The sequence below is a fragment of the Zootoca vivipara genome, chromosome 16, assembly GCF_965207765.1.
Source record: "Zootoca vivipara chromosome 16, rZooViv2.hap1.1, whole genome shotgun sequence".
Taxonomy (NCBI): Eukaryota; Metazoa; Chordata; class Lepidosauria; order Squamata; family Lacertidae; genus Zootoca; species Zootoca vivipara.
Window position 1 is genome coordinate 27870156 of NC_142599.1, and position 27938 is coordinate 27898093.

At 51.2% G+C, this 27938-nt stretch overlaps 1 protein-coding gene across 2 annotated transcripts in view; it reads right to left on the minus strand.

The window, feature by feature from the left end:
* Positions 1 to 18266, minus strand: part of RASGRP2 (RAS guanyl releasing protein 2) — a 40177-nt gene extending 21911 nt beyond the window's left edge. Inside the window, exons 1-8 of one of the 2 annotated variants that reach the window (XM_035098948.3) lie at positions 18221 to 18266; positions 10750 to 10905; positions 8455 to 8557; positions 7048 to 7110; positions 5740 to 5871; positions 5102 to 5252; positions 3620 to 3793; positions 907 to 1023 (exon numbers count right to left, since the gene is read on the minus strand). In XM_035098948.3, the coding sequence (XP_034954839.1) occupies positions 907 to 1023; positions 3620 to 3793; positions 5102 to 5252; positions 5740 to 5871; positions 7048 to 7110; positions 8455 to 8557; positions 10750 to 10822 (813 nt within the window). In that variant the 5' untranslated portion in view covers positions 10823 to 10905; positions 18221 to 18266. Of the gene's footprint in view, positions 1 to 906; positions 1024 to 3619; positions 3794 to 5101; positions 5253 to 5739; positions 5872 to 7047; positions 7111 to 8454; positions 8558 to 10749; positions 10906 to 17824; positions 18090 to 18220 lie in introns of those variants that run through there. The other variant, XM_035098947.3, reaches the window with a different exon arrangement.
* Between the last annotated feature and the right edge of the window lie 9672 nt (positions 18267 to 27938).

Here is a 27938-nt window from a genome sequence, read left to right on the forward strand (position 1 = left end):
AGCGCGCAGCCAGGGCGCTCGCTCTGATCCGCCGGGCTGCCCCCGGTGCACTATGGCCAGGACCCCGGCGGAATGCGCCCTCCAGCTTCCCATCACGCTCTCTGGTTTCCCACCGCGCTTGGCCTTGCCGGAGGGCACAACGGGGAGCTGGAGGGAGGGCGCGGCGCGGTGGGCGGGAATGCCGAACTCGTGCTCCGCCAGGCTGTGCTCCGCCTCCGCCTCTGCCCACCAACCCCGCCGGCAGCGCTGCTCCCGCCCACAGCTGCACCAGCCCTGCTTCTAGGGGGGCAGCTGCCCCCCTGCCCCGCGCTGGGTACGCCCATGCCTGCAAGAGTACTTCAACATGGAACCTACGCACTGTGGGGGTGGAGTGAGATTCTCCACCCCTAGCTCTTGTGCTTCCTTCCCAAAGCCAAGTGGTGCTGTGGGCTTTGGGAAGGATGCAGGAGGCTCTGGCAGGGTCCTAGAGCCTTCCCACCTCCTCCTCCTGAAAGCTGGGAAAGCACTAACTAGGCTTTGGGAAGGAGACAGGAGGACTCTAGGACCCGGCCAGAGCCCTCACGCCTCCTTCCCAAAGCTTGGCTGACCCAGCCCCACAAATGAAAGATAAGGGTGTCTTTGCACCAGAGGGGTGGGAGACAGAGTGGCAGGTCTTTAGGCAGCCCCACCCACAGAGGATCTAAAACCCGAAGCATCAGTCTGCTCCACACACCGTCTCATCTCCCTTTAAGGATGGGGGGGGTGCAGACCCAGGCCAAGGAGGAGGGGGCAAAAGAATGAGCAGCAGCAAGAAAGGCCTGCTCAGAGCCTCTTGCCAACAGATTCTGCAGCCCCTGTGAGCTCCTTACAGCCTGCCTCTCCCCTCAATGCAAAAAAGACCCCACCACCACCACCACCACCACCTACCTTGGTAGTCTCCTGGCTCACGAAACTGTGGGTCTCCTTGAGGCGGGAGATGGAGCTGTGGCTGAGCCCCCCCACCACGGCCATCAGGGTGTTGAAATTCTGTAGCTGGAGGAGCCTCTGAGAGCAGAAGGAGAGGAGAAGTTGCGGGGGGTGCCAATGAAGGGCAAGGCAGGAGAAGAAGAAGAAGAAATAGCCAGAAGAAGGGGAGGGAGGAGCAGAGTCAGCCCTCACCTCACAGTTTCAGTGGATGCAATTTGAAGAAAGACTTAACATTTCTTATCAAGGTTCTTCTTCTTAGCAGCTTCCGTTTCTTTTTTTAAAAAAAGAACAAAGCAGGAGCTGCAACACAATGTTGCAGCTTGAAGGAACTCCCTCGTCCGGCTTCCAGCCACTCCATTCCACCCACCCAGGTTTTCATTCCAGCTTCAAGCCAGCCAACATTCCGCCCCCACTGAGCATGTTCATCTTCATCATTGAACTATTGGGGTTTTTTGGGGGGGAGGTCCCCCTAATTCCTTTGTGCATGTGCTTCTGCCTTCTGCAGAACTGCCCCCCCCCCGAGCCTGCTGACCCCTCCCTCATGGCATGGGGGGCACTGCTGTTTTTTGGGCCACATGTTACTTGGGAGAATAGGCATTGCTATTAGGAAGGATAAAATAAAACAGGTGAACAAGAAAAACACACATAGCCCAGAGAGGCGGATTCCCCTTTGAACAGGAGTAGTTGGAGCGGTCACAGTGGGGGGAATTTGGGGGGAGGTTCCCAGGAAAGGTGGGGAGAGCAGGACTCCCTGTCAGTTAGAGCAATTCAGGTATTTTAGCTGGGGCGTGCCTCATTTTTATTTAATCATCACAATTTTATTTTATTCTATTTTTACTATTGGAAGAAACAGCCCTTGGAGGATGGGGCAGGGGGGTGAGCAATGTTTTAAAATAACATCCCCCATGCCAAAATTTGGATTTCAAACAGCCCCCACCCCTATTGTTACCTCTGATTTTAAAAAGGGGAAATGAAAGATATGCAGCTCATACCTTCAGGCATTCAGAATTGTGAAAAGTAACCCTTTCAATCATCATCATCACCATCATTATAATAATAATTTGCATTTATATCCCAACCTTTCCTCCAAGGAACTCACGCTGGTCTACATAGTGCTCCTCCTCCTCGTCCTCCTCATTTAACCCCCCCACAACAACCCTGCGAGGTGGGTTGGGCTGAGAGGCAGAGACTGGCCCAAGTGGAGAATTTGAACCCTGGTCTCCCAGGTCCCCCAGCCTGACACTAACCACTACACCCTGCTGCCTCTCTTCTGGAGTGGGAAGTCCCTGCTTCACCCCTACCTGAGGAACCTGATTTCCCAGCGTCCTAAGACGTGCAGGAAGTCTCCCCCTCCCTGCCTTCCCTAATCTCCTTGGGCCCTGCACTGCTGCCCAGACTCCCCAAATCAGGGGGAGACCATGCGCAAAGTGCAGTAGCCCAAGGGCCGCTTGAGGGGAGCCCCAGGCCCCCTGGCTGCTCTTTGATGCCGGCTATAATCTGGAGCAGGCGGTTTTGTGCTGCTCCTGGATCACCTCCCGCCCCCTTCTCAATCTCTGAATGTATAAATAGATGCTTATAGAGTCTCCCGTGTGCTCGCTTTCTCTCTCTCTCTCTCCTCTTCAAAGAAAAACGACCTAGAAAAAAGGTTGCTCTGAACTTCACACTGTCCAGCAGGGAGAGGCAAAGGGCCAGCAGGTTTGATTAATTTAGCTGCCATCCCCACTAATTGAGGCTCAGGGCTCCAGGCGCTCACGCTTAGAAACCTTTGGGGAGGTTGCCGGGAGGCAAGGGGGCTGACAGGAGCAGGAAAAACAGGGCCAGACCTGAATCACAGAACTGTAGAGCTGCAGAGTCCAGTCCAACCCCTCGCAATGGAGGAATCACAGCTGGGCTGGTGCTTGTTTGCCTCGCATTTGGAATTGGAAGAAACTTGGGTGGGAAATGCAACAGCTCCAGTTTGCTGTATAAAAATCAAGGCGTCCGTCCCAATCTGGACTTGTCTGCAAAGTTCACAGTTCGGGACCCGAAGGCTTTAGGAGTTGGGGTTATAAAATACAGGATCCAGGCTCTAGGTAAAGGCAAAGGGACACTGACCATTAGGTCCAGTCGCAGACAACTCTGGCCGAGGGAGCCGGCATACAGTTTCCGGGTCATGTGGCCAGCATGACAAAGCCGCTTCTGGCGAACCAGAGCAGTGCACGGAAACGCCGTTTACCTTCCCGCTGTAGTGGTACCTATTTATCTACTTGCACTTTGACGTGCTTTCGAACTGCTATGATGGCAGGAGCAGGGACCGAGCAACGGGAGCTTACCCCGTCGCAGGGATCCGAACCACCGACCTTCTGATCAGCAAGCCCTAGGGCTCTGTGGTTTAACCCACAGCGCCATGGATCCGGGCTCTAGAACCTCTTAAATAGGATGCTCAGTGATGGCGCAACACCTCAAGGACTGCCACCCCCCATATAAGCCGACCTGGACCCTGAGATCGTCCTCTGAAGCCCTTCTTTGTGTGCTTCCTCCATGTAAGGTCCAGAGGGTGGCAACACGAGAATGGCAGCCGGCTACGTTCAGGGGTTTGTTGGTTTCTTTCTTTGTTTGTTTGTTTTGTTTGATTTGAGAGGCTCTCAAGAGGGTTGCAGAAGGCGAGGAAGTTCCGAGCGCCACCCTTTCTCACCTGGGCCACCATGACGAAGCGAGTGATGACCTGGGCTCGTTGCTGGGCGGTGGGCTTGCTGAGCACCATGAGTTGCACCCACTGGGAGACGCTGTTGAAGAGGGTGATGAAGCGCTCCAGGATGGGGTTGTCCACCGTGCAGCCATGCATGACGAAACTGTGGTAGTCTTGGAACTGGGGGGGGGGTGTGAGAGAGGGGGGAAGCAGATCAGCTGAGGCTGAGGGAGGCCAGCCATTTGAATTGTCCCCAGATAGGGCCCAGAAAACAGCACATCTGCTTTAAAAACACCAGCACGAACCCAGTGCGGCAACTAAGATTTTGTACCTGAGCCTGCATATTTCCTCCTCCCTCCCCAATCCATTTTCCTTTCATGTCATCTCTCTCTCTCTCTTTTTTAGGGACTCTCTTGTTTATACTGATTTGTAAGCTGCCCTAACGGGGTTTTATTTTCTTAACAGCACAATAAAAAATATTTTCATTTAAATAATAAACACACGGTGATGCCTGAAATGATGGCACTTAAGAGAATAAGGCTCTCAGTGGCTACTAGCCCTAATGGCCGTGTTCCACCTCCACTCCTGGAGGCAGGAAGCTTCTGTGGAGAGTTGCTGCTGTTGACTCTCAGGTCCTTCTCTAGGGCATTTGGTTGGCCATTCTGGAAAAAAAGGGGCTGATCCTGCTCCCAGGGTCTTATGGGTGTTGGGTAAGGACACTCCTGGCTCTGTGGAAAAGCCAAGCCTGGTCTCAGAGACCTGGATGGTCGTTCCAGGGAAAGGGAGGTGGGTTGAGAAGCAGCAGACCCCCAGGAGGCCTAGGTGGTCACCAACAAAAGAAGATGAGACAGATTCATGGAGGAGAGGGCTATGGAAGGCTACTTGCCAGAAAGGCTATGCTCTGCCGCCATGGTCAGAGGCGGCAATGCTTGCGGATGCCAGTTGCTGGAAACCACATAAGGAGAAAGGGCCCTTGTGCTCAAATCCTGCATGCAGGTTTCCTACGGGCACCCGGCTGGCCATCATGAGAACAAGATGCTTGCCTGGGTGGCCTGATCCAGCAGGCTCGTCCTATGTAAAACTGCAAAAATTGGGGTGCTGCTTTAATTGGTCCGTGGTGCGTGTCCAGCAAAAGTGCTGCATCAGTTGTTGGATTGCTGCCTGTGATGTTTTAAAGATTTTAAAGAATTCAAGGAGGGCTTCTTTTGAGCCGGAACTCACTGGGACTCAGTTCTGGCACCTCTCAAATGGGCGCCACTGCCATTCTCAGAGGTGGTTGCAGCGAGTTCTGGCACCTCTTTTTCTAGAAAAATAGCACTGGGTTTGGGTTGTTTTGAGAGTGTTCATATTGTGTTTGGTGATATTTGTGTGCCACTCTCTCTCCTAAAAAGCAGGACATGCATCATTTAAACACCTGTGGCCCCACCCAGCAACACCCAGATGCCGGGGGTGGGTGGGCTCAGCCACCGCCACCATCATGGATCTCACCAGGATCTTGCTGAAGGAGTGGTACTCCAGGTGGGTGAGGTGTTCGGCCAGCTCCCCCGACTCCAAGTGGTCGAAGAGAAGGGATGTCTTGCGCTTCTTTTGGGCCACCGGCTGGCGCTGTGTGACTTGCCTCTTCCACTTGTAGGTGGGGCTGGAAGGGGGACGCAAGAGTTCAGCCTCTACCTGGGATGTGCAAAAGCAGAGGTGGGGACCAGCTGGCTCCTAAAGGGTACTAAGGACCCGCTTGACAGCCTGGCCCCCAATCCCTGGCGCTCGGGGAGCTGCATGCCGTTGCCAAGTTTTTCAGATCTCAGCCTTAAAGTCCCACTGTGAGACCGGTCCTGCAGGCTGCAGAAAGTTCATACACAACAGAGCCAAATGCAAGGCAAGGTTTTCCTCGGCTTCCATGAATTCCATCCCAAACCCCACAGAGGGAGCCACCACCAAGGAGGCCCTGCACTTACTCCCAGCTTGCTGAGCTCAGGGTTCTGGGGCAGAACTCGGTGGATGCCACGCACCAGGAATGCAAGGCTCACAGCCTGAGGTTCGCAAACCGGAATCAGATGCAACCACGCCACCACCTGGCAGAACTTAACCCAGGGGGGACTGTTGTGGGGGCCCCCACGCTGTTTACCTACACGCTCTCTATGTCAATGAGGCTGCTGTGACGTTGGTTCCCTTCCCGGCCCAGAAGCTCCTTCAGTTCCTTGATCTGCTCGGCCAGCTCTGGGTTTAGGTCGAATTCCGCTGGGAACGCCGAGATCCAGTACCTGCCGGAACCAGGAATGACATGGTCAGTGGCAAAGTCAGAAAGGGGCAGCAGATTGTCTCCAAGCAAGGAGGGCGGAAGAGGGCAGAAGAAAATTCTGTGTCCAGGGCAGCTGTCTATCAGCTCCATCTGGTACGCAGGCTGAGACCCTACCTGCCCGCAGACTGTCTTGCCAGAGTGGTGCATGCTCTGGTTATTTCCCGCTTGGACTACTCCAATGCGCTTTACGTGGGGCTACCTTTGAAGGTGACCCGGAAACTGCAAGGCGGCTAGACTGGTGACTGGTAGCGGCTGCCGAGAAGCCAAGCTACAGGGAACCAGGCAGAGGGCCTTCTTGGTAGTGGCACCCGCCCTGTGGAACGCCCTTTCACCAGATGTCAAAGAGATAAACAACTACCAGACTTTTAGGAGACATCTGAAGGCAGCCCTGTTTGGGGAAGCTTTTAATGTTCAATAGATTATTGTATTTTAATGTCTGTTGGAAGCCGCCCAGAGTGGCTGGGGAAACAAAGCCAGATGGGTGGGGTATAAATAAATCATCATCATCATTTATTATTATTATTATTATTATTATTATTATTATTATTATTATTATTATTTGCAGCCAGCTCTCCACCACTCTGCCCCACACCCAGGCAGCCCCCAAAGTCCAAAAGGGCTGCAGGGTCACATGATTTTCACTGTGAACACCTGGCTTTGGGATGGCCCCAGAGTGGCTAGGGAAACCCAGCCAGATGGGCAGGGTATAAATAATAATAAGTTGTTGTTGTTGTTGTTGTTGTTAAACCCACAGAACATCCATATGCGAACCACACCAGTAATGATAGGTTTTATTCATAAGGGAATGGAAAAGAAGAAGTAAATGTCAAAGTAAGTTTGTTGGCTAGTGCACTGTTTGGGTGCAATGTCATTTGCAGTGTGAACGGTTATTTTCTCAGTCACGCTTCAACTGTGAGGAACTTTCAAAACAGGAAGTCTCCTGCCTGACGTCTAAACTAAGAATCCCACCTGCCCTCCCTGCTGGGTCCCAGGCCCACCAACGGCTTCCTAAACTGGAAAACCCCAAATGTTACTTCCCCAACCTCCCACTCCCCAAACTGTCCAGTCTATCCCCTCATTTTCTTTCCATAGCAGCCTTCCCACAAACCACCCCACCCTCCTTGCTCCAGCACCTTACCGGACCAAGTGGCAAGTCTTGACTTGCAGGGAGCTGTTTTCTGACCCGCGAGACTCCTGGTAAGTTCAGGGCAGAGTTAAGGAACAAAAAGGGAAAGAGGGAGGAACTGTGTGTGTGTGTTGTGGGGTATTGGGGGGGGTGTTTAAAACTGCAAACTATCCAATAGGTAAAGTATAGGTTTTGTGCAGCAGCTGCATCCAAGCTATTAAAACTATGATCGCAAAAAATAAATAAATTCAATGATGTCCCCCAAGGCCTGCATGAAACTTGTACTTCAAGTGAAGTTTCAGCCTTCATGCATGGAACTCGGTTTTGTCAGCAACCAGGCCTCAGGCTTTATTAAAAAGAGCGTCTCCCATCCTGCCGCGGTTGTAGTTTATAAGTGTGAAGAAGAAAGCACAAAAAATAATAAGAAGTAAAGGATCCAGGACATAAAGAGAACAACTATGCACAAAAGGAAGAAAAGCTAATGCAGGCATCCCCAAACTTCGGCCCTCCAGATGTTTTGGACTACAATTCCAATCTTCCCCGACCACTGGTCCTGTTAGCTAGGGATCATGGGAGTTGTAGGCCAAAACATCTGGTGGGCTGCAGTTTGGGGATGCCTGAGCTAATGCAACAAGGGCCTGGCAATGGGTAACTCTGGAGAGATTTGGGTAAGGTTGTTAAGGGTGCTGGGATTTGTAGTTCTGTGAGAGGAAAACTACAATTCCCAGAATTCTTCACTTGGGATCCAAAGGCGCTTTAGACGTATGGTATGTACACAGTCCCAGTTCCACTGCGGAGAGCGCAACTAACTACTTTTTTCATCCTTGGCAGGGTAGGGGCCAAAAGGCAGGTGCCCACTCACCCCACATTCCCCTTGTCCCCTTCACCACCCAGCTTGAAGACATCGAAAATAACAGCCTGGCTGTTATTTTCCAAGAAGCAGATCTTGGCAGCCTCCAGAGAGGAGGCTCCAAATGCTTATAAATCATTCCTCTTCCACTGTGAGCTGCAAATGGAAGTGACTCTCCAAGCTTCAGGGGGCCGGACACTTTTTCTGGATGGTCATCATCCCACAATGTTGCATCCACAACAGGGCAGCCAGTGGGAAGAGAGGGAGAAAAGGTCCAGTACCCTCAAGCTGCCTGGGTTTGTTTGGTTTTGGCGGTGGGGATTCTGAGTGATCCATATGACTTAAGTCATTTGCTACCCCTGCACTAAGTGTCTTCTGGACATTATGGAACTACAGCACCCATCACTCATCCAGGAAGCAGGACTATGCTGCCTGGAGCAGATGGGAGCTGCAGTTCAAAGCACCTGGCGAGCACCAGGACAGGAAAACCTAGTGCAAGACATTTGTGGAAGGAAGTGATGCTGCTGGCTGGGTGTGGGGATTGTGCCCGGCGGACTAAGGAAGGATATATCTGAAGCAACTTGGCAGCCAGCTCCGAGGAAGGGATGTACCAGGGGTGCATCATGAGAAACATGCGGACCAGCTGGGGGTCTCGGACTTTGCCCTCATCGTCTGCAAAAAGAAAAAGAAATGCAAGTCAGAGCAAGTCCCTCCTGGGAATTTTACAACACCAACATCCTTCATTGGAGGTTTTCAAGCATTGGTCGAATGGCCATCTTTCGGGGATTCTTTAGCTGTGACTGCTGCCTTGCAGTGAGTTGGACAGGATCCCTTCCAATTTGGCGGTTCTATGATTCTATGATCTCTCCCACTCTGCCTCTTGCTCCACAGGGCCACAGCCACAAAGCCCACCCACCCACACTCTTCCCTCCATCACACCCTGCACACTGTAAGCATGGCCAACATGGCGACCTCCAAATCCTTCGGACTTCAACTCCCAGCAGCCCCAACCAGTATGGCTGATGGTCAGCGTTGATGGGAGTTGTAGTTCAAAGTGTAAGAACTTAGGAGGAACCTGCTAGAGCTGGGCATTGGCCCATCTAGTCCAGCTTCCTCATGTCAGAGTGGCCAACCTGGTTCCCATCCCACCCACCCCCGTGGGAAAGCCACAAGCAGGAACTGAGCACAACAGCCACTGGCAAAGGAAATGCCTTTTGGGTTCTTTGTGGGATGTTCCTCTGTCAAATAAGGTTTACCGCACTGCCACTTTAAGGTTTCAGGAGACAAGTAAAAAGGCCTTTGCCTAAATACAGGGGCGCCTTACCCACAGATGCTAGTGGTGTGGGGCGCCGGGGCGCCAGGTTCTGGAGGGCGCTGTGCCAGGCAAGAGTCCGGGGAACACCGAACAAGCGAGTGAGTGAGGGTGAGTGCGCCGCTCCTGCCGAGCGTCGGCTCGTTTTTTTCCCTTTTAGCCTACAGGCACCAAATTCTGTGGGGCGCCAGAAGGCTAAAGGGGAAAAAACTGAGCCGATGTTCAGCGTTCAGAGGTCAACAACTCTGGGGACCTTTCCTTAAAAAGGCCAACAACTTTAGGGTTGTCGTCCCCCTTAAAAAAGGTAAAGTCTGGGAAACAGGGTGGCGTGGGGCACCAGAGGGATCTTTGCACCATGCGCTGGATATGCTTAAGACGGCCTTGCCTAAATATATATTCCCCTGCTCAATTTGAAAGCTTTTGAAAGGTTTTACTGCTGCCCCCTCCACCAAGTAATTTTGTTAATGTGCTGGCCTTTTTAGGGGTGTTTTTTTTATCTTTTATTGGTGATGTTCACTGCCTTGGATCCCTTTTGGAACAAAGGCAGCTTCTAATAATGTTTACAGCCATAGATAAACACACACCCTTCAGTTCAGACTGCTCAGGAGCTCAGAGTCAAATAAGGAAGTGGGATCAAAGACCATCCAAAGAGCCCTGGAGCAGCAGCTGCATCAGGTCAAAGGAGGTCGTCTGGTCCAGCATCCTCTTTCCCAGGAAGTAGGAGGGACACGATGAGCACAGCTGCCTTTTCCTGCTCATCCTCTTCTGAGGCTCTGGTGCTGAGGGGCTAGTGCAGCACAACCACATCTTACGCGCATGTAACTTGAGCGATTTCAGCCACATGCGGTTGAGGGCTGGCCGGTTGAAACTACACAAATTAAATGCATGCACACCACAAAGCTTCAAAGCTCCTTTTTGCGCCGAGTTTTCCCAGCGTGGAAAGTGCTTTTCATTTTCCAATACAATTTTTACCGAATTTCCAAATTTTTACAAATTAACTTCAAATCAAATAGTTGCATTGTTTCATGCTTTGACTTCCCACCCTCCGCAGTGTTTTTACTCCTTTATACTGCATTCTCAAATTCTCTTCTATCACCAAAACCCCTGTAATATTTTATCTTTTTTCTGTTGCTGCTCCTATCTCGTATCCTGCCCGCGATTTCATTTGTCTGCAGTGCTTGTCCAAATAGGCCAAAAAAAGGGCCTCCATTCTTCTATAAAAAGCTTGTCATTTAGATCTCTTAATATTGCTGCCAGCTTTGCCATTTATGCATAGTCCGTAACTTTTAAAAGCCATTCCTCTTTTCTCAACTCTGCCTTGCTTACCTGGCAAGGCTCATTCAGCACAGGGACTCTGGTATACTCTCATGAGATCTCACGGGGCCGTCCAAGTTCCCGCGAGATCTCACGGGGCCATCCCCATACTTCTAGAGTCAGTACACCAATGCAATGCAGGACTAGAGCCGGTGCTTTAGAGCATCGCCAGGCCAAGAAAACCACTGCCCCACCTCCTGTGGCCTCAGTCATTTGTCCCTTCCCTGCCTCTCCTCACCAAAGGCCTCAATGCACCCCTGCAGAAGCTCATCCACTGTGCAGCCCTTTTCCAGGTCCAGAGTCTCAGACATTGTGGCTCCCGGATCCCCTTCACTCACGAAAGACGCCACACGGCTACCAGTGGGTCGCTATCCCCAAGGAGCGGGGCAGAAACCTGAAAAGAGAGGATAGAGGTTTCAGACATCTCTGAGGTTACAAAGGAGCACGTGCTCTCCCTCCCTTGGGGCTCGGCCTGGGGGAAGTGGGTGCAGGAGCCCAGAGGGGGTTCCTCCCCAGATTAATAGCATGCCGGGTTACTGGGCCACTATTAGCACATCAACCAAGCGGCTTGAGATCAGCTTGCCCGATGGGCAGCCTGCCAAAGGCTTACAACTGGCCGCAAGGAAGAGGAAGGAGGCTGTGCTCCCAGATCTCCCATAAAGACCCAGCAGACTGGCAGACATGATAGGCAGGGCCTTTCTAGTTCTGGCCCCTTGTATATAGAACCCTCTCCCCCCAAGAAGTGCTAGGTTAGGTTTTGAACAAACCCTTAAAACAGGCATCCCCGAACTGCGGCCCTCCAGATGTTTTAGCCTACAACTCCCATGATCCCTAGCTAACAGGACCAGTGGTCGGGGAAGATGGGAATTGTAGTCCAAAACATCTGGAGGGCCGAAGTTTGGGGGTGCCTGCCTTAAAATGTTACTTTCTTCCAACTGCATTCTATTAAAAGGTGGCGTTTTAAACTGCCTTCGTCTCCAGCTCTTTCGGGCTCTGTTTGTTTGTTTTTGTAACCAAATTGCTTTATTTTTATTTAGATTTTATGGTTTCCATTCTCTTTTGCCACCTGCTTTGAGTACACTTTGCCCTGAAAGGTGGGGTCTCCGTACTTTCAAACTGACCAATGAATCAATAAAATGACAGGCCAGCCGGTGTGATAAGAAGCTGGAGGGCGCAAAAAGAGGCACGTGGTCACCATCGAGGTTTGGTTGTGGGAATGGCAGCCAGCTGGGAATGGCACTTTCTGCCTTTGCTCTGGGATGCCAACATTTCCTTAGCTCCCAACCTACATTGTGTCTTCTAGTCATGGCTTCTCTCTCTCTTTCTCCCCACCACCCAAATGCCGTGAGGACTGTCTGGCTGGATCAGCCGTGCCCACCTACCCCAGCATACTGCCTCCAACAGTGGAAAGCCTATTGCTCCAGAAAGCTCTGCAGGCAACACAGACCCCTCCCCCCCCCGAAGCATTCAAAACAGCCTCCTGAGGACTAGCTGCTTTGGGGACCCCCTCCAGGAAGTGCTCAGCGTCATCTCAGAACAGCAACACGGGAGAGGAAGCAGCGTTTGAGGGCAGGCGAGAGGATGGAGGAAGCCGTTGGGTTGAGTCTCTTCCACCCACAGAAGATTTCAGCAGAATCATACACTACTTTTAAGTGGGGGCTGCTCTTGCTGGGGCAGATTATATAATAATTGTTTCTTTGAAGAAGGGAGCTGGGTGACTTGTCATTCGCTTCATCCTCATCCTTAACGATACAATGAACTCAAATGCTATCTCTGGCATGTTGCAGTGGCTCGCTGCTGAACTTCCCAAGCCTTGGGATACATATTTGGTTCTGCAACAGGGGTGGGGAACTGAGGTGGGGGCTGGGCTCCAGCTTTTCTGGTACTAGAACTCCTATCACCCTATGCTGGCTTCTGGATTAACGATTAAGCAAAATAAGCATGTGCTTAAGGTGGGCACGACAGAGAGTTTCCATTGCTAGACTTGGTACGGACCATACGGTGCAGCTGAACAAAAATAAACATTATTTCTACAAATATAGAAAAATAAACATTATTTTCTATCTTACAGTAGGTTTCATTTCATTTTGAAAAATAAAATATCGTTTGATGGTTTATTCTTGTTTATCATTTGAATCAGATATATATGGGGGCACCAAAATCTTTTAGGGGCTTTAGACAGTGTTTCCCAAACTTGGGTCTCCAGTTGTTTTTGGACTACAATTCCCATCATCCCTGACCACTGGTCCTGCTAGCTAGGGATGGTGGGAGTTGTAGTCCAGAAACAGCTGGAGACCCAAGTTTGGGGAACCCTGAATTAGGGCCTCTAAAGGTCTTAAAATCTGGCCCTGCCAATGGGAGTTGGAGCCTGGAAGCATTTGGAAGACGGCAGGTTTCCAATCCTTGTTCTAGGGAGGATCTCCACTTGACAGACCACAAGCAATAAATTTGGGATTTAAACATTCCCCCTACGATGGCCTTCTTATTGCACATTCATTTGTGCTCGCAATGCTACCAGGCAGTCACATACCATCCCACTTTTGACACTTTGGGAAGCAGGTGGCGCTGTGGTCTAAACCTCTTGGGCTTGCCGATCAGAAGGTCAGCAGTTCGAATCCCCGCAACGGAGTAAGCTCCCGTTGCTTGGTCCCAGCTCCTGCCAACCTAGCAGTTCGAAAGCACACCAGCGCAAGTAGATAAATAAGTACCACTGCGGCAGGAAGATAAACGGTGTTTCTGTGCACTCTGGTTTCCGTCACAGTGTCCTATTGCACCAGAAGCGGTTTAGTCATGCTGGCCACATGACCCAGAAAGCACCGCAATCCCACAGTCGCCTTTGACTGGACTTAACTGTCCAGGGGTCCCTTACCTTTTTTTTTTACTTTATACTTTATACTTCTTGCACCTGCAAAGGTTTTGGGGTGGTCACACTGCCTCACTTCCAGGTGGTGCACACCCAAAACCTTCCTGCTGAAAACCCGTAACTTTTTACAACACAAATTGTTCTGCTTTATTTTTCTCCTACTTGTGTTGTGCTACACACACACACACACATCTCCAACTCCAAGAGCAGAGAAAAAGATCCAGCACTCCTGGCTCTGAGCAGGGCCTCTCTGCCTCCTTTTGGACATCTGAACCCAAGCCAAGCAATCTTCAGTCCCCTGGAGAAATGCTGGATCACAATCCCCTCTTGCTGCCGCCTCTCTATTCAGGAGGAAACAGGGCGACACACAGCTGGGGTGGGGGATTCATTTCCTCAGCCCTCCTCTTCCTCCTCCTGCTGCAAATGGGCAGGAGCAGATAAGGACGGGGCCTCCTTGGGGAACGATGGCGTAAAGTCACTACTGCCCCCCCTCCCCAAGCACATTCTCTCGCCTGTCCATCCTGCCACCCTCCTCCTCCTCCTCGTCCCAAGCAAGAGAAAGAAGCAAGGAATGTTGGAAAGGCACACTGGGCTCCAGAGCTTCTGCCAAGGGATGACTCAGGGCTGGCAGCTGATTTTAGACAGGCCCCTCCGCTGCCTGGGAATTCCAACCGGCCTCTCTCAGCGGCTCTTGTCCCTGGAAACGCCAGGCCTAAACAGAGAGTCTGCAGCTCATGGCCGCCCAGAGAAAAGAGCTCAGTTGTAGGCTGCGAAAGTTAAGAACCTAAAAAGAGCCTGATGGATTGGGCCAGGGTCCTATCTAACCCAGTCTCCTGTTTTCACAGTGGACCACCAGATGCCTGTAGGGAGCCCGCAAGCACCAGACCACTCTCCCGCCCTGTGTTTCGCAGCAACTGGCAATCAGAAGCATGGCTGCCTCCAACTGCAGAGGGAGTGCAGAGCCATTGACAGCCTGTCCCTCCATGAATTTGCCCATCACTGCCTCTGGTGGCAGGGAGTTCCATTGTTTAAGAAGCTTCACCTGCCCCAGGCAACAGACCATCACACCAACACATCCAAACACAACGCACTCATCCCTCTCAGTGTGGTGTGGTGGTCAGAGTGTCTGGCTAAGGGCCCGGGAGACCAGGGTTCAAAGCCTCACTCGGCCATGAAATTCACGGGGTGACCTTGGGCCGGTCGCTATCTCCTACCCTAACCTACCTCACAGGGCTGATTATAGAAGGTAAAATGGAGAGAGGGAGAACCAGGAGCATCACCTTGAGTTCCTTAAAGGAAAATAAGGAGAGATGGAAATGTAATGAATAGATAAGCATGGTCAAAACAAGGGGAAAAGAGACTTTTAAGTGTTTAAAACAGAGCTTGGATAGCTCAGCTGGTTAGAGTGTGGTGCTGATAATTAATGCCAAGGTTGCGGGGAGCTGACACAGCTGTACACACACACCCCAATAAAAGAAGTAGGAAACTTCCCTCGCCGTCTTAGCTCAGTTCTGTATCTATACAGACTGGCAGCAGCTTAGACAAGGAGTCTCTCCCAGCCGTGCCTGAAGATGGCGGCACTTGAACCTGGGACCTTCCGCACGCAGAGCAGGTGCTTAACCACTGAGCTACAGCCTGACTTTGGCTGCATTCTGAAAACACATCCTGCTCCCTTTCTCTTGCTAATCTATTGAGCTGTATCACTAAGGCCTTAAGAACACAGGAAGTTGCCCTATACTGAATCAGACCCACCTATCCCTCCAGCTCAGTATTGTCCACACTGGCTGGCAGGAGCTCTCCAAGGTTTCAGGCAAGGGTCTCTCGCGGCCATGCCTGCAGATGCCAGCAGAGACTGAACTCTGGCCGCAGGGATTTGCTGCTTTGAGTACCAGAACTGAAGTGTGCTCACACAAAATGTGCGCTCATTTCCACAAGTGATCTTCATTTCGGCAGGATAATTGAGGGCGGCATCGTTTTACTGTTGCTTTGTTTAAACCACCGGGAGTCAGAAATACTTGCAGATCACAGAGAGCAGGCAATAGATCCAATAGATCTTTCTCCTTCTGACAACCCCTGGTGTAGAGTGTTTGGAAAGGCTGAAAGCCTGTTCAGCCTGGCTAAAAGAAGTTTTTGGGGTGGGCGAGGGGATGCACAGAAGCCCCCTACAAATCCCAGAAGGGCTTTCCTCATCATCACCATGCAGAAGGGGGGCTCCCAACAAAATATTTCTTTTCAAAAAAACCAGTAAAACATCAACCATTAAAAACTTCCCTGAAGAGGGCTGCCTTCAGATGTCTTCTAATAGTCAAATAGTTGTTTATCTGTTTGACATCTGATGGGAGGGTGTTCTATAGGGTGGGTGCCACTGTCAAGAAGGCCCTCTAGATTTCTGTTGAATGTTAGGGGACACTTCTCAGTGGAAAAAAGCAGTTCGGCAGTGGAACTAACAACCTTGGTGCAGAGAGAGGGATGGAAGGCGAGCTCTCCTGAGGATTTCAAGCTGTGTCTGCACAACCACCTGTCAGGGATGCTTAAACTCTAGATTACCTCCATGGACCAGCCAGAGGGCTGGCCTGGATGGCCTTGAAGACCCCATCTCCAAACTCTCTGCTTGGATGATGCTGTGAAACCCAGGTTCAAATCCTCACTCAGCCATGTCCCTCTCTGGGCTAGTCATTCTCTTTTGGCCCAGCCTACCCCGCAGGGTTGTTGTGGGTGGGGAGGAGGCCCCCCAGGCTTGTGAGCTGGAAGGTGTTCAAGCAGAGAGGCGGGCAAGCATCTGCTGCTCCTTCCCCCAGCAGGGAGTTCTCCAGCGCAGCGCCCAGAATCCCGGCGTGGAGTAAGGAATGTCTTTATGTCGTAGAAGGAGATTATTATTAATCTTTTGAGACAGGCCTTTGTGCTCGGAAATGGTGGGTTGGCGTTTTTTGCTGGCGGAGTTATTTTTAGGCAAGTTTTGCTCAAAAGCCAGGCAGGAGCGCCAGGAGCTGAGAGATGGCAAGCCAGGTCGGTTGGCTTCAGGAGAGGCGCCGCTTCAAGAGAGGCACAGCCCTTCAGGCCCCACATCTCAGGGTCTCCCTTCCCCTCCTGGTTCCTGCAAACTGATTTCATTTTCTCTTCCCATCCCGCACCACCCACCCTCCATTCACCGCAGCTCCAACGCATTGCATACCCAAAGGCCTCCTTGCAAAATTGCATGTTGCAAAATGCCATTTCCCAACAGCCGCCCTCGAGAGCAGAGTAAATATATTGACAGCAGATTGTCTGAGTGGCACAAACATTTATCAACACGCGCAGCTGCTGCTGTTGCTGATTTTACACACACACACACACACACACACACACACACACACAAAAGGCGAACGGGGAGAGATAGAGAGCGCAAGCCCCGGTGCTGCAGAGGGGGGCGCGTACAAAGGCAAGCCCCCTCCCCGCGCTCTGCAATCCAAAGCCTCCGCGCAGGGCGGGGGTGGGAGGTGGGGGTGGAATGCAAGTTTGCCCTCTGCACACAACCTGCGCATCACCTCCCACAGGGCTCCTGCCACCACCGCAAACCCGCACACACAAAGGCACACATAAACACACACGCTGCCTCGGCGCACAGGCGAGGCGCCACCGTTTCGCTGCTGCTTTGCATGCACGGCGGGCGCCCACGGCAGGTGCAGCCCCGCTGCCACGCAAGGGCCACACACCAGGCGACACCCCCCCCCAACTCGTGATGCACCGAGGGGCCACAGCGCCCTTCCCCAAGCTCCGCGCTTTGTCCTAAGCATTGGTGGATCCACATGTCCGGTCTTCTGCCCTCCCCATGGAAGGCTGAAGCGGGATGCGCCTGCGACAGCTGCCCTGCAAGCGCTGGAGAAATGCTGCACGGTGTCGGGGGGCGGGCGCAAAGCTGCACTTTGCATGGCCCTCAAATCGAGCAAAGCCACCCAGGCGGAGGAATGGGCGCTGCGGTGATCTCCCCCTTTCATTTGGACAGCGGGGTGGGGGGGAGGTGACCCCAAACCTCTTCCCTCCTACCCCCCACTTCCATGCGGCAAGGGTGTCAGAGAGGCTTAACTTCTTTTTAAAACCTGCCTACTTGGACACCGCCCCTTCTGGGAAGCGCAGGTGCTGCGGATGGGCTCCCAAGGGAAAGGCACTCTGCACGCAGGCAGAGGTACTCTCTCCGCCTGGGCAGGTGCCTCCTCAGGGCTCTCACAACCCACCCTTCCCAAGAATAGCGCTGGGGCCAAAAGCAATGCCTCCCCCCGCCACCAGCTGGACTTCTGAGGAGACTGGAGAGAGTGGAGGCGCGCACTCGGTACATGCCCAGAGGTGCTCTCTCCGCGGGGCTGCAACGAAGGGTCCGCGCTGACCTCTTGCAGAATGGCCCGGGGAACGACTCCCTCGGCGGGAGCGACTCTAGCGCTCTCCCGGCCAGGCCGGCGGCGGCGGCGGCACTCACCGTGGCTTCGGGGCGGCTCCAGCCCGCAGGCGCTGCGCTCCGACAGCCGCTCAGTCCGGCTGCGGCGGCGCTGCCTTTGCCTTTGCCTCGGCGTACGCAAAACGCAGCCGCGTCTCGCCACCGGAGGGAGGGCGGGGACGGAAGGAGGGAGGGAGGGGAGAGCGAGGCAGCGGGGGGGGGAGAGAGGACCAGCCCAGCGCCCTCCCGCCTCGGACGCCCCGCGCCCCGACCTCGGGCTGTCCTCTCGTTTGCCTCTCGGACAGAGAGCGCACGGAGGAAGGTCTGCTCCGACAGAGAAGGAGGAAAGGGGGGGGCGAGGAAGAGGACCCCCCGTAAGCTCCGTGCGCACCCCCGTCCGGTGGTCGTGGCTTCTTGGACCCCGAATCTGCTTCTCACCTGCCCGGCTCAAGTCTGGAACGCAGCAGGCCTTCGTCCCAGGGTGCCTCTGAGAATGAGCAGAGTCTCTTCCCTCTTCGGGATGGCTCGCCTGAGAGAAGGTCAAGGGGCCGCCCTCTTTCAGCGCCAGAACTCACCCCCCCGCCCCCCAGCCCTCAACCCAAAAATGCCTCGAGAGCAATCGGAAACAACAGGGTGTCCCAGAGCACGTGCAGAGTGTGTTTTCCGAAACACACAGAGGCAAAGTAAGTAAAAACGCCCCAGTGTTTCCGAATCAGTGAAAGGGAAAATGGCAGAATGCCCCGGAGCATGTGTAGAGAACAAAACATAGGAGAGCAAATGAGAGGAAGCCGCAGAGCATGTGCAGAGTGCGTGCCCCCCCAAATAACAGAGGACTTGAGCAGAGTCTTCTTTATAGGAGAGTGTATGTGAGGGGGGGGGGAGGGGGCGCCATCGGAGCTGATCCCGATTGCTGGGTTAACTCCTGTAGTTCTGCAAAGAAGCGAGATTTGCTCAAAGCTTCGTTTTTAAAAATAAATAAATTATTCTGCTTCTGCTGCCGAGCAGCATATAAAAGTAGCACACTGAAAATGCAAAACAATTCCATTAACAAAGCAATTACTAATTGGGGAGGGGGTAGCTTTCCCCCTCCCACGGGACACTAAGCCGTGCCCCCGCCCAACCTTCCCAAGAATTTACACAGGATAACTCCCCCCCCCCCATTCTGCTTTATTTCAATATGTGGGGGGAATAAATTAAGAACCTTCCCACTGGGGTGGGGGGAGAGACTGTATTGAGGAGGGGATTGTTGTGTCATGAATGAAGTGTGTGCTTGTGTGTGTGTGTAGGTGCTCCCCAGAAAGTGCTGCCACTACTGGGCTGCCTTTGGGGGTGTTGCGGAGGCAGGGGGTGCAAGGAGGAGGCCTGAAGCACCACTGCAGCCCTCCAGGGGTCCAGAGATTGCCTGCATTTTGGCAGCGCAGCATCCCCCAGTTGCCATAGCAACTGGCTCTGCAGGGCTCTGATTGAAGAGGGCTGGAGGGCCTGGCACTACTCAGCTCCCCCTCCCCAGTCCACCCCCCCCAACCAGGTTGAGTGCACATGAGAAGCTGACTCAAGGAGGCATTGGCCTTTGTTTCCGCCTTGCCATATCCTGATGAGCAGTCAGCCCTCTGCACATGCCAGGGAGCATCCTTTCATTTCTTACAATAGACACGGGTGGATTTTCTCAGAGCCATGCACTCTTCTCCCTGCACAAAGCTTGGCCCCTGACCATGAGCAACTGGTGCTTCCTCCGAGATGAAGAGGCAACAGAATGCCTCTGAGCACATACAGAGTTCCTTTCCCACACATCTGCAAAAAGGGTTTTTTTGAGAAAGATGTTGTGGCTTCATAGAAACATAGAATCATAGAATTGGAAGAGACCACAAGGGCCATCCAGTCCAACCCCCTGCCAAGCAGGAAACACCATCAAAGCATTCCTGACATATGGCTGTCAAGCCTCAGCTTAAAGACCTCCAAAGAAGGAGACTCCACCACACTCCTTGGCAGCAAATTCCACTGCCAAACAGCTCTTACGGTCAGGAAGTTCTTCCTAATGTTTAGGTGGAATCTTCTTTCTTGTAGTTTGAATCCATTGCTCCGTGTCCACTTCTCTGGAGCAGCAGAAAACATATTTGAACATGGCTATCATATCACCCCTTAACCTTCTCTTTTCCGGGCTAAATATAACCAGCTCCCTAAGCCGTTCCTCATAAGGCATAATTTCCAGGCCTTTGACCATTTTGGTTGCCCTCCTCTGGACACGTTCCAGCTTTTCAGTATCCTTCTTGAACTGTGGTGCCCAGAACTGGACACAGTACTCCAGGTGAGGTCTGACCAGAGCAGAATACTATTACTTCCCTTGATCTCCTATTGATGCAGCCCAGAATTGCATTGGCTTTTTTAGCTGCTGCATCACACTGTTGACTCATGTCAAGTTTGTGGTTTACCAAGACTCCTAGATCCTTTTCACATGTACTACTCTCAAGCCAGGTGTCACCCATCCTGTATTTGTGCCTTTCATTTTTTTTTGCCCAAGTGTAGTACTTTACATTTTTCCCTGTTAAAATTCATCTTGTTTGCTTTGGCACAGTTGTTTAATTTGTTAAGGTCATTTTGAAGTGTAATCCTGTCCTCTGGGGCATTAGCCACCCCTCCCAATTTGATGTCATCTGCAAACTTGATCAGGATGCCCTCAAGCCCATCTTCCAAGTCATTGATAAAGATGTTGAATAAGACTGGGCCCAAGACAGAACCCTGTGGCACCCCACTAGTCACTTCTCTCCAGGATAAAGAGGAGCCATTGATGAGCACCCTTTGGGTTCGGTCAGTCAGCCAGTTACAAATCCACTGAATGGTAGCATTGTCTAGCCTGCATTTTACCAGCTTCTTTACTAGAATATCATGGGGCACCTTGCTTTGAACATGTTCAAATCTGAGAGCCTTTCCTCTTGAGATATTAAGCACCGCTGCTGACCAGATGTGGTTTTAGCTTTATCTGTTCACAGCTCGTGCCACCCCCTCCCCCCAACATGAGCTGGTGCTGACCCTGGAAGCGTTTAAAGAGTTGTAACAATTTTAATTTCTTTCAGTCTTTTTTATTGCAGTTTTAACCTTCTGCATCACTGTTGTAAAAAAATAGCGATGATTTTATTGTTTTATGATTTTTGTAAATCTGCTTTGTGTTTTTCTTACAATCAAGCAGTATATAAATTTTATGAAATAAATAAAAGAAATAACAGAGGGCTGGTGTTTCACCCCTCTGCTGTAAACCATTCCTTCTTGGCTGAGAGGCTTTGGGAAGGGGGTGGGGCAAGAGGCATGGCTTTTGGACTATCTTGAGAAAAAGTCCTCCTCTCCCACCTCCTGCCCAGCCAGGCTGAACGCAACCCATAGAATCAGGTCTGTAGAGTTGAAAGGGGCCCCCAGTGTCATCTAGTCCAACCCCCTGTGAGGCAAGAATGACAGCTTAAGCATCCCTGACAGATGGCTGCCCAACCCATGCTGCTGGAAGTGGTTCCTGCAGCTGAGCCCTTATGGCAGGAGCTTTCCCAGGTGGGAATTTCCCACTGCAGCTGCCCTCCGCACATGCCTCCGGATGCCACATGGAACACAGCAGAACTCGCTTCCAAGTTCCAAGTAAGCCCGGTCAGACTCATGACTGTAAAACTCACGAGAGCCTAAGAAGCACCTGCAGGGTCAGGCCAACCTGTTCTCACAGTGGCCAGCCTGAGGAAGACCCACAAGCAGGATTCAAGCACAAGAGCCCTTTCCCCTCCTGTGGTTTCCAGTAACTGATATTTCCTGCCTCCAACTGTGGAGACAGAACAGAGTCAACGTGGCCAGTAGGCACAGATAGTCTTCTCTTCCAGGGGTTTGTCCCATCCTCTTTTAAAGCTGTGCAGTTTGGTAGCCACCCCTGGCTCCTGTGGCAGTGAGTTCCATAGTTTAACTAGGCGCTGCGTCAACAAGGAACTTCCTTTTATGTATCTTCCAAATCTTGCAGGGGAAACCTTCAAGGGGTCCGAGGTCAGGCCCACCCGGCTCACCCACCCAGGTCTCGGCAATTGCAGGCCAAGGCAGCTCCATCGTCCCCTTTCAGTTCCACCACCTACAGCACCCTCTTTTCAGGATCAGGCAATCTAAGGTCCCCCACCCACTGGACAGCAGAGTGAGGACAGCAGAGTGAGGACACAGTGGGAAAACAACAGCCAAGTGCTTCTCTTTCAATCACTGCAAAAGGCTGTCAAGGAGGTTTTTTGTTCTTCCAACCTTCGCTTTTGGGGAAGCTCAGAGTGGGAAGAACTGAGAGTTCTGGACCAATTCATAGAGGGCCTAAGCTCCAGAACACAGCACCGAGGCTAAGACCTGGAACACGCCTAGGACAGTATGAAAGAAAACACCTTTGAGCATGTACAGACTGCTCCTTTCCTTGCCCTCTTGAGACGTATCTTGGGTCCCACCCAACTGAGATTCAGCAGGCAGACCTAAAGACCCCAGCGGTTTCCTTTGGGTCTGATGGTGACTTTTAGCTGCGTTTTCAAACTCGGCCATGAAGCTCTCACCTTGGGTCCCATTCACCGCCTCTCAACCTAAACTACCTCGCAGGGTTGTTGTGAGGATTAAACGAGGAGGGGGGGAAACTATGTGAATCACCTCGAGCTCCTTGGAGGCAACATTGTGCGTTGTAAATGTGAATCAATGAATGCAATTTTTTTAAAAAAAATAATCAAGGCTGGTGTTTTGCTTCATTATGATTGCTGGCTCTGATTGTTTAATGAATTGCGGTGGTGGTTGGACTTTAGTTTATTCCTTTCATTGCCTTGAGGGGATTTCACCCTTAAATGTGGCTTTAAATGTTTTTAATAACACAAAGTAAAGAGCAGGAGGTACGGGTTGTGGATTGGAGCACTCAGATTGGCCAGGAAAAGGAGAGCTAAGGCATGAGGTTGCAGACCTTGCAAGTGTCCCTATTTCCCAGGGACAGTCCCAGATTTACAGAAAAAGTTTCTGATTTGATCCTGGAATGTCCTGCTTTTCCTTAGGACAGTGATGGGCAACCTTTTGAGCTTGGTGTGTCAAAATTCGCCAAAAAAACCGAGCATAACTCGGGTGGTGTGTCACTTCGAGGAAAAACCCATAATTTCGCGATATTTTAGTTTAAATAATAAAAATGTATAATTCTAACTGTATTTAATAAACCAAAAACTAATTATTTAACCAAACCAAACCAAAAAAAACCCTTATTTATCACAAAGTGCCCAGAGTTGTTGAGCTTTTTGGGGGGAGCTGCTGACCAAAGTTTTGGAGGGTTTTTTTGGGGGGGTGCAAAAGTTGCTTTGCTTTTTTGGGAAGGATGCCCCAAAGCTGCTGCGCTTTTAAGGGGGGAAGAGAACAGAAATAAATGACGAATAATACCTTCGCTGGAACTAACACGCAGCACTGACATAGTCTGCCAAAACGCCAAAAAACCCAGCACAGAACGGGTTAAAAAACCAATCTCTGGCTACCAGCAACAACAGCAACAACAAAGGATCCGGGTTTTAACAGCGCGTGAGGAGGAGCTGGAGAACAAATGGGGGGAAAACAACAACAACAACAACAACAACAACAACAACAACAACAACAACAGCGTGAATGGGCCGATGGGGCGCGTGCCAGCTGTGAGGGCTCTGCGTGTCACGTCTGACACGTGTGTCATAGGTTTGCCATCACTGCCTTAGGACGTTCCTATTTTCATTGGAGAAATGTTGGAGGGTATGGAGTTATACCACGCCCGAGCCAAAAAGATAAGTAACTATACAACTTTTAGAATACATATGAAGGCTGGGAAGGGTTTTTTGTTGTTGTTGTTTAATGTTTTGTTATGTTTTTATCTATGTTGGAAGCCGCCCAAAGTGACTGAAGCAACCCTGTTTGATGGATGGGGTATAATTATTATTATTATTATTATTATTATTATTATTATTATTATTATGGAATAGGGTGTCCCCCCCAAAGTGGGCTGCCTCCGCACCCACAGAAAAATGGCTTGATTCCTCTGCTGAATAGGCACTCTCCTTTTCTGATGGGTTCAGTTCAACTATCCTTTCCCCATCACCTTCCCTGGGAAGGATATGGAAGAACAGCATCACGCCATCCCTGTGGCCTCGTCTGTCACAGCTCTAAGGCTGCCAGGTGCCAACTTTGCTCTGGGAGATACACTTGGGTCCCCCTGAAGCAAGGAGACACAAGTGCACCTGGCTGTAGTTTTCTCCCCACTCTCTCCTCTGAGAGGGAGCTATTTTAAAGCAGCGTGCGGGAATAAAGAGGGAGTTTCAGGCTGGCGGTACTGGCAAAGCCCAGAACATGATGCATTTCTTTATTTAAAGAGGTTTTCTCCTGCTCGTCAGCTCCGGAGGCTCAGCTTACATGCAGTCAAGTCAAAAACAAACAAACAAGGCAGTGCCTCCCATCAGCTTTAAAAAACCTGAGACATGAAAGGAAAAGGGCATGGGGAGGGCAGAAGAAAAACAAGCAACAATTGCTGAATGTGGCAACCGAGGAAGAGGATGCGGTGCCCTCTAGAAGTTTTCAACTACAGCTCCCATTATCCGTGATTATTGCCGCACTGGCTATGGCTGATGGGAGTCGGAGTCTTGACTAGGCCTGCTCCCTGTTGGCTGGAGGTCACGTCAGGGCAAGTTGGCATTTCTGAAAACAGCAGGAGGTGGTGATGGGAAAGACTCTCCCTGCTGGATATTCTGAAGAGCCGCTGCCAGCCTGTGTTGACCAGCTGTAGCTCAGTAGCAGAAACTCCTCAGTTCAGTTCAATGGCCGGCTCCAGCGTCAGTCCTGAATCTTGCCTGTTGTGTCTCACTAGAGCAGGCACCCCCAAACTCGGCCCTCCAGCTGTTTTGGGACTACAATTCCCATCATCCCTGACCACTGGTCCTGTTAGCTAGGGGTGATGGGAGTTGTAGTCCCAAAACAGCTGGAGGGCCAAGTTTGGGGGTGCCTGCCCTAGAGCTCCAGTGAGCTTTCCCTTAGGAGTCAGCTGCTTCTGTTGGTGCAGGAAGAGCCAAAGGTGGAAACAAGCATCACACAACCAGCTGTTTTGGGACTACAATTCCCATCATCCCTGACCACTGGTCTTGTTAGCTAGGGATGATGGGAATTGTAGTCCAAAACATCTGGAGGGCCGAACTTTGGGGATGCCTGGTGTAGACAGTCCTGATTTGGTAGAATAAGGCAGTTTCATAGAATCATGGAATTGTAGAATTGGAAGGGATCCCAGGGGTCATCTAGTCCAACCCCTTGCAGTGCAGGAATCTCAGCTAAAGCAGCCTTGACAGATGGACATCCAACCTCTGCTTAAAAACCTGCAGTGCCCTCCAGATGATGGACTACGACGCCCATCAGCCACAGCAGCCTGTGGCCCTGCTGGTTGGGGCTGCTGGGAGTTGTAGTTCAAAATGCCTGGAGGGCTGGAGGGAAAGCTGGAAGAGGTTTCCTCTAGCAGCATGCCTTTGTGCCCAGCTCCCGGCCCTGCGATGGCACAGCTCAGTGTGTGGCACAGCAGCCGCCCGACCACACCGCCAATTAAGTCCCGTGGCTCCCCTGCCAGCTGCAGATCCAATTATGAGTCTTGCAGCGCCAGCCTGACCCAGAGGATGAGCCCTGGAGGGGTCCCCAGCCCACTGCTCTCCTGCAGGAGGAGGTGGGGAAGCTGGGATCAGAGGAAATCCCCTCCAGGCAGGGCTTCAAAGCCCAGCCCATCCTCCCACTTGCTGGCCCACGCCTGCTCAAACCCTTGCTTAGGAACATACAGTATGCCAAGTCAGCACTGACCGGCAGCAGCTCTCTAGGGCTTCAGGCAAGGTTTCTTCCCAGTCCTAACTGGACATGTTGGGGATTGAACCTGGGACCTTCTGTTTGCAAGGCAGGTGCTCTGCCACTGAGCTACATCCCTACCTCCCAGGCGTCACTGATGCCAGCACTATTGTTTTTCTTAATGAAACTGGGACTCAGGCTCTGGGACACTAGGAGGAATAATAAGCAGAGAGAGCCTTTGGAGCTGCTGAAGAATGCTTTCCCTTCAACACAGAACAAAAGTCCGTTTTGAACATCGGTCCTGCAAGGAGTAACATGCACTCTGATCATGCACAGAGTGCCTCTCTCTCACCACCGGGGAACCACCTCCCATGCCCACATCCCAGGGTGGAGTTCACCCTGTTTTAGAAATGTCATCGTTTTCCTGCCCTCAATCCCATATTTGTACTGTGCTTCTCCAGCAGAGAGGACACACACGCACAAGCGGTTGTGCTCAGCCAAGAGGGCAGAACGCAGAGGACCCATGGGGAACGAGGAATGCCTGTTCTTGGCAATACTCAAGATCAGTACTCCCCCCCCCCGGGGGGGGTTGTACTCAAGGGTACGCAGTACAGTATTAGCACTGTTTTTACCTAGGAAAGCACTGCTCAAGATTAAGTTGCAAAGACGAAACTCCGAACCTCAAATATTCTAAGATGATCTAGTGTCATTACTTTTCTTGTTTCTGGAAAACAAGTTGAAATTTGGAGAAAATGGCTGTGTGAAAATAGCACCCCAGAACTCCACATTCTTTCTTCTGCTGATCTGCATTTATTTGAAGCATTTTTACCTTGCTGTTCAGAAGAAAAAATGCTTGAGGGCAGAGCGCCTCTCAGACTTCTATAGGAAGACAGTCCCTGCCTTCAGACTTTAAATCTAAAAGGCAATGCACAAAAGGGGGGGGGGAGATCAGGAGGGAGAAGGAAATGGGCAAACTCACTGCTTATTTCATTGCTCTGTTGCATTTTTGTATATTCTGTTGGAAGCAGACCAGAGTGGCTGGGGCAACCCAGCCAGATGGGCAAGGTACAACAAACAAACAAAAATAAACAATTATTATATTATATTATATTATATTATATTATATTATATTATATTATATTAGCAACAGTTCAGTAAGAGAAGTTGCTCAAAAGTTTCTCAGCAGAGCCAATGGAGAAAATTGCACAGTTCTGCAGACAGAGTACCTCGTTTGTTTTCCTGGCTCTCTCAGCAACCCCACAAGGTAAAACTCTGCAACTCTATGGGGAAGTGAGAAGAAAGTTGTGGCAAAGGTGGCTTTTAAGTCATTCCTCTCAGATTCCCTTCTCTTGACCAAATGAGGAACTCCTCCTTGGTCCCCCAAACACTACGAGGGCACGCCAGGACTTATTCAAAGCTCATCACCCTCCTGCAAGAAAACACAGAGAGAGACACACACCCCCCCCCTGGCCTGCTAAAGAACACAAGCAGGTGTGGCTGTGGGGCAGGGACTATTTTTAGGGATGACTCTCTCTGGGTGTGAAGGAGCAGCTGTTGAGGCTGACTGGTGGGGCTGGCAGGGAGGAGAGAATATGCCATTCTCCTTTCCCTGCCTGATGCCTTAGGCCTAGGGACCATCACTGACCCCTTGGGACCAGGGAAGGGATTTGCTCAAGGTCATGGGGGAAATGGGATCTCTAGCCAAGAACGGATCTAGTATTTAGGATGGAGGCTCAGATTGGCTCTCACCTGCCCCTGCTTTTTGCCATTAAGGTTTTTTTATTCAAGCTTTTTTCATGATACAATAAGATGCAGAAAATTAATGTAAACAAAAACAAAAACAAAAAGAGCTGCAAAAAAGCAACAACAAAAAAGAGCATGGAGTCCTATCTTAAATGTCATTCTGAACCCCACAGGTGGCAGTAGCCCCTTCCAGCTGTCACCTGGGATCTTGCCGTTCTTCCCCCAGCCTCTCACCCTGGGAGACCAACCCCACCAAGGGTCCCTCCATCAACCATCTACCTCCCCCATGAATGAATGTGCAATCTCTGGACCCTAAGAGAGGACCCCAGCAGAGGACACCAAAGAAGAAAGAAAAGGAAAAGAAGAAGAGATAAAAAAAATGAAATGAAAAAAGAAGAAAGAGAAGGGGGACGGGGAGGAAAAGAAAGAAGCAAGACCACCTGCTCCCCCCCCCAATTGTGTGTGTGTGTGTGTGTGTGTGTTTTATTGGAGAAATGTTTAAACCAGAACAAAGAAAAAGAGAAGGGTTTCTGCAGAAAGAGGGGGAGAGGCTGGATGGCAAAGATCTAGTATTCACAATCTATTATAAAAGGGAAAAAAGAAAAGGACATTCTCCATCAAG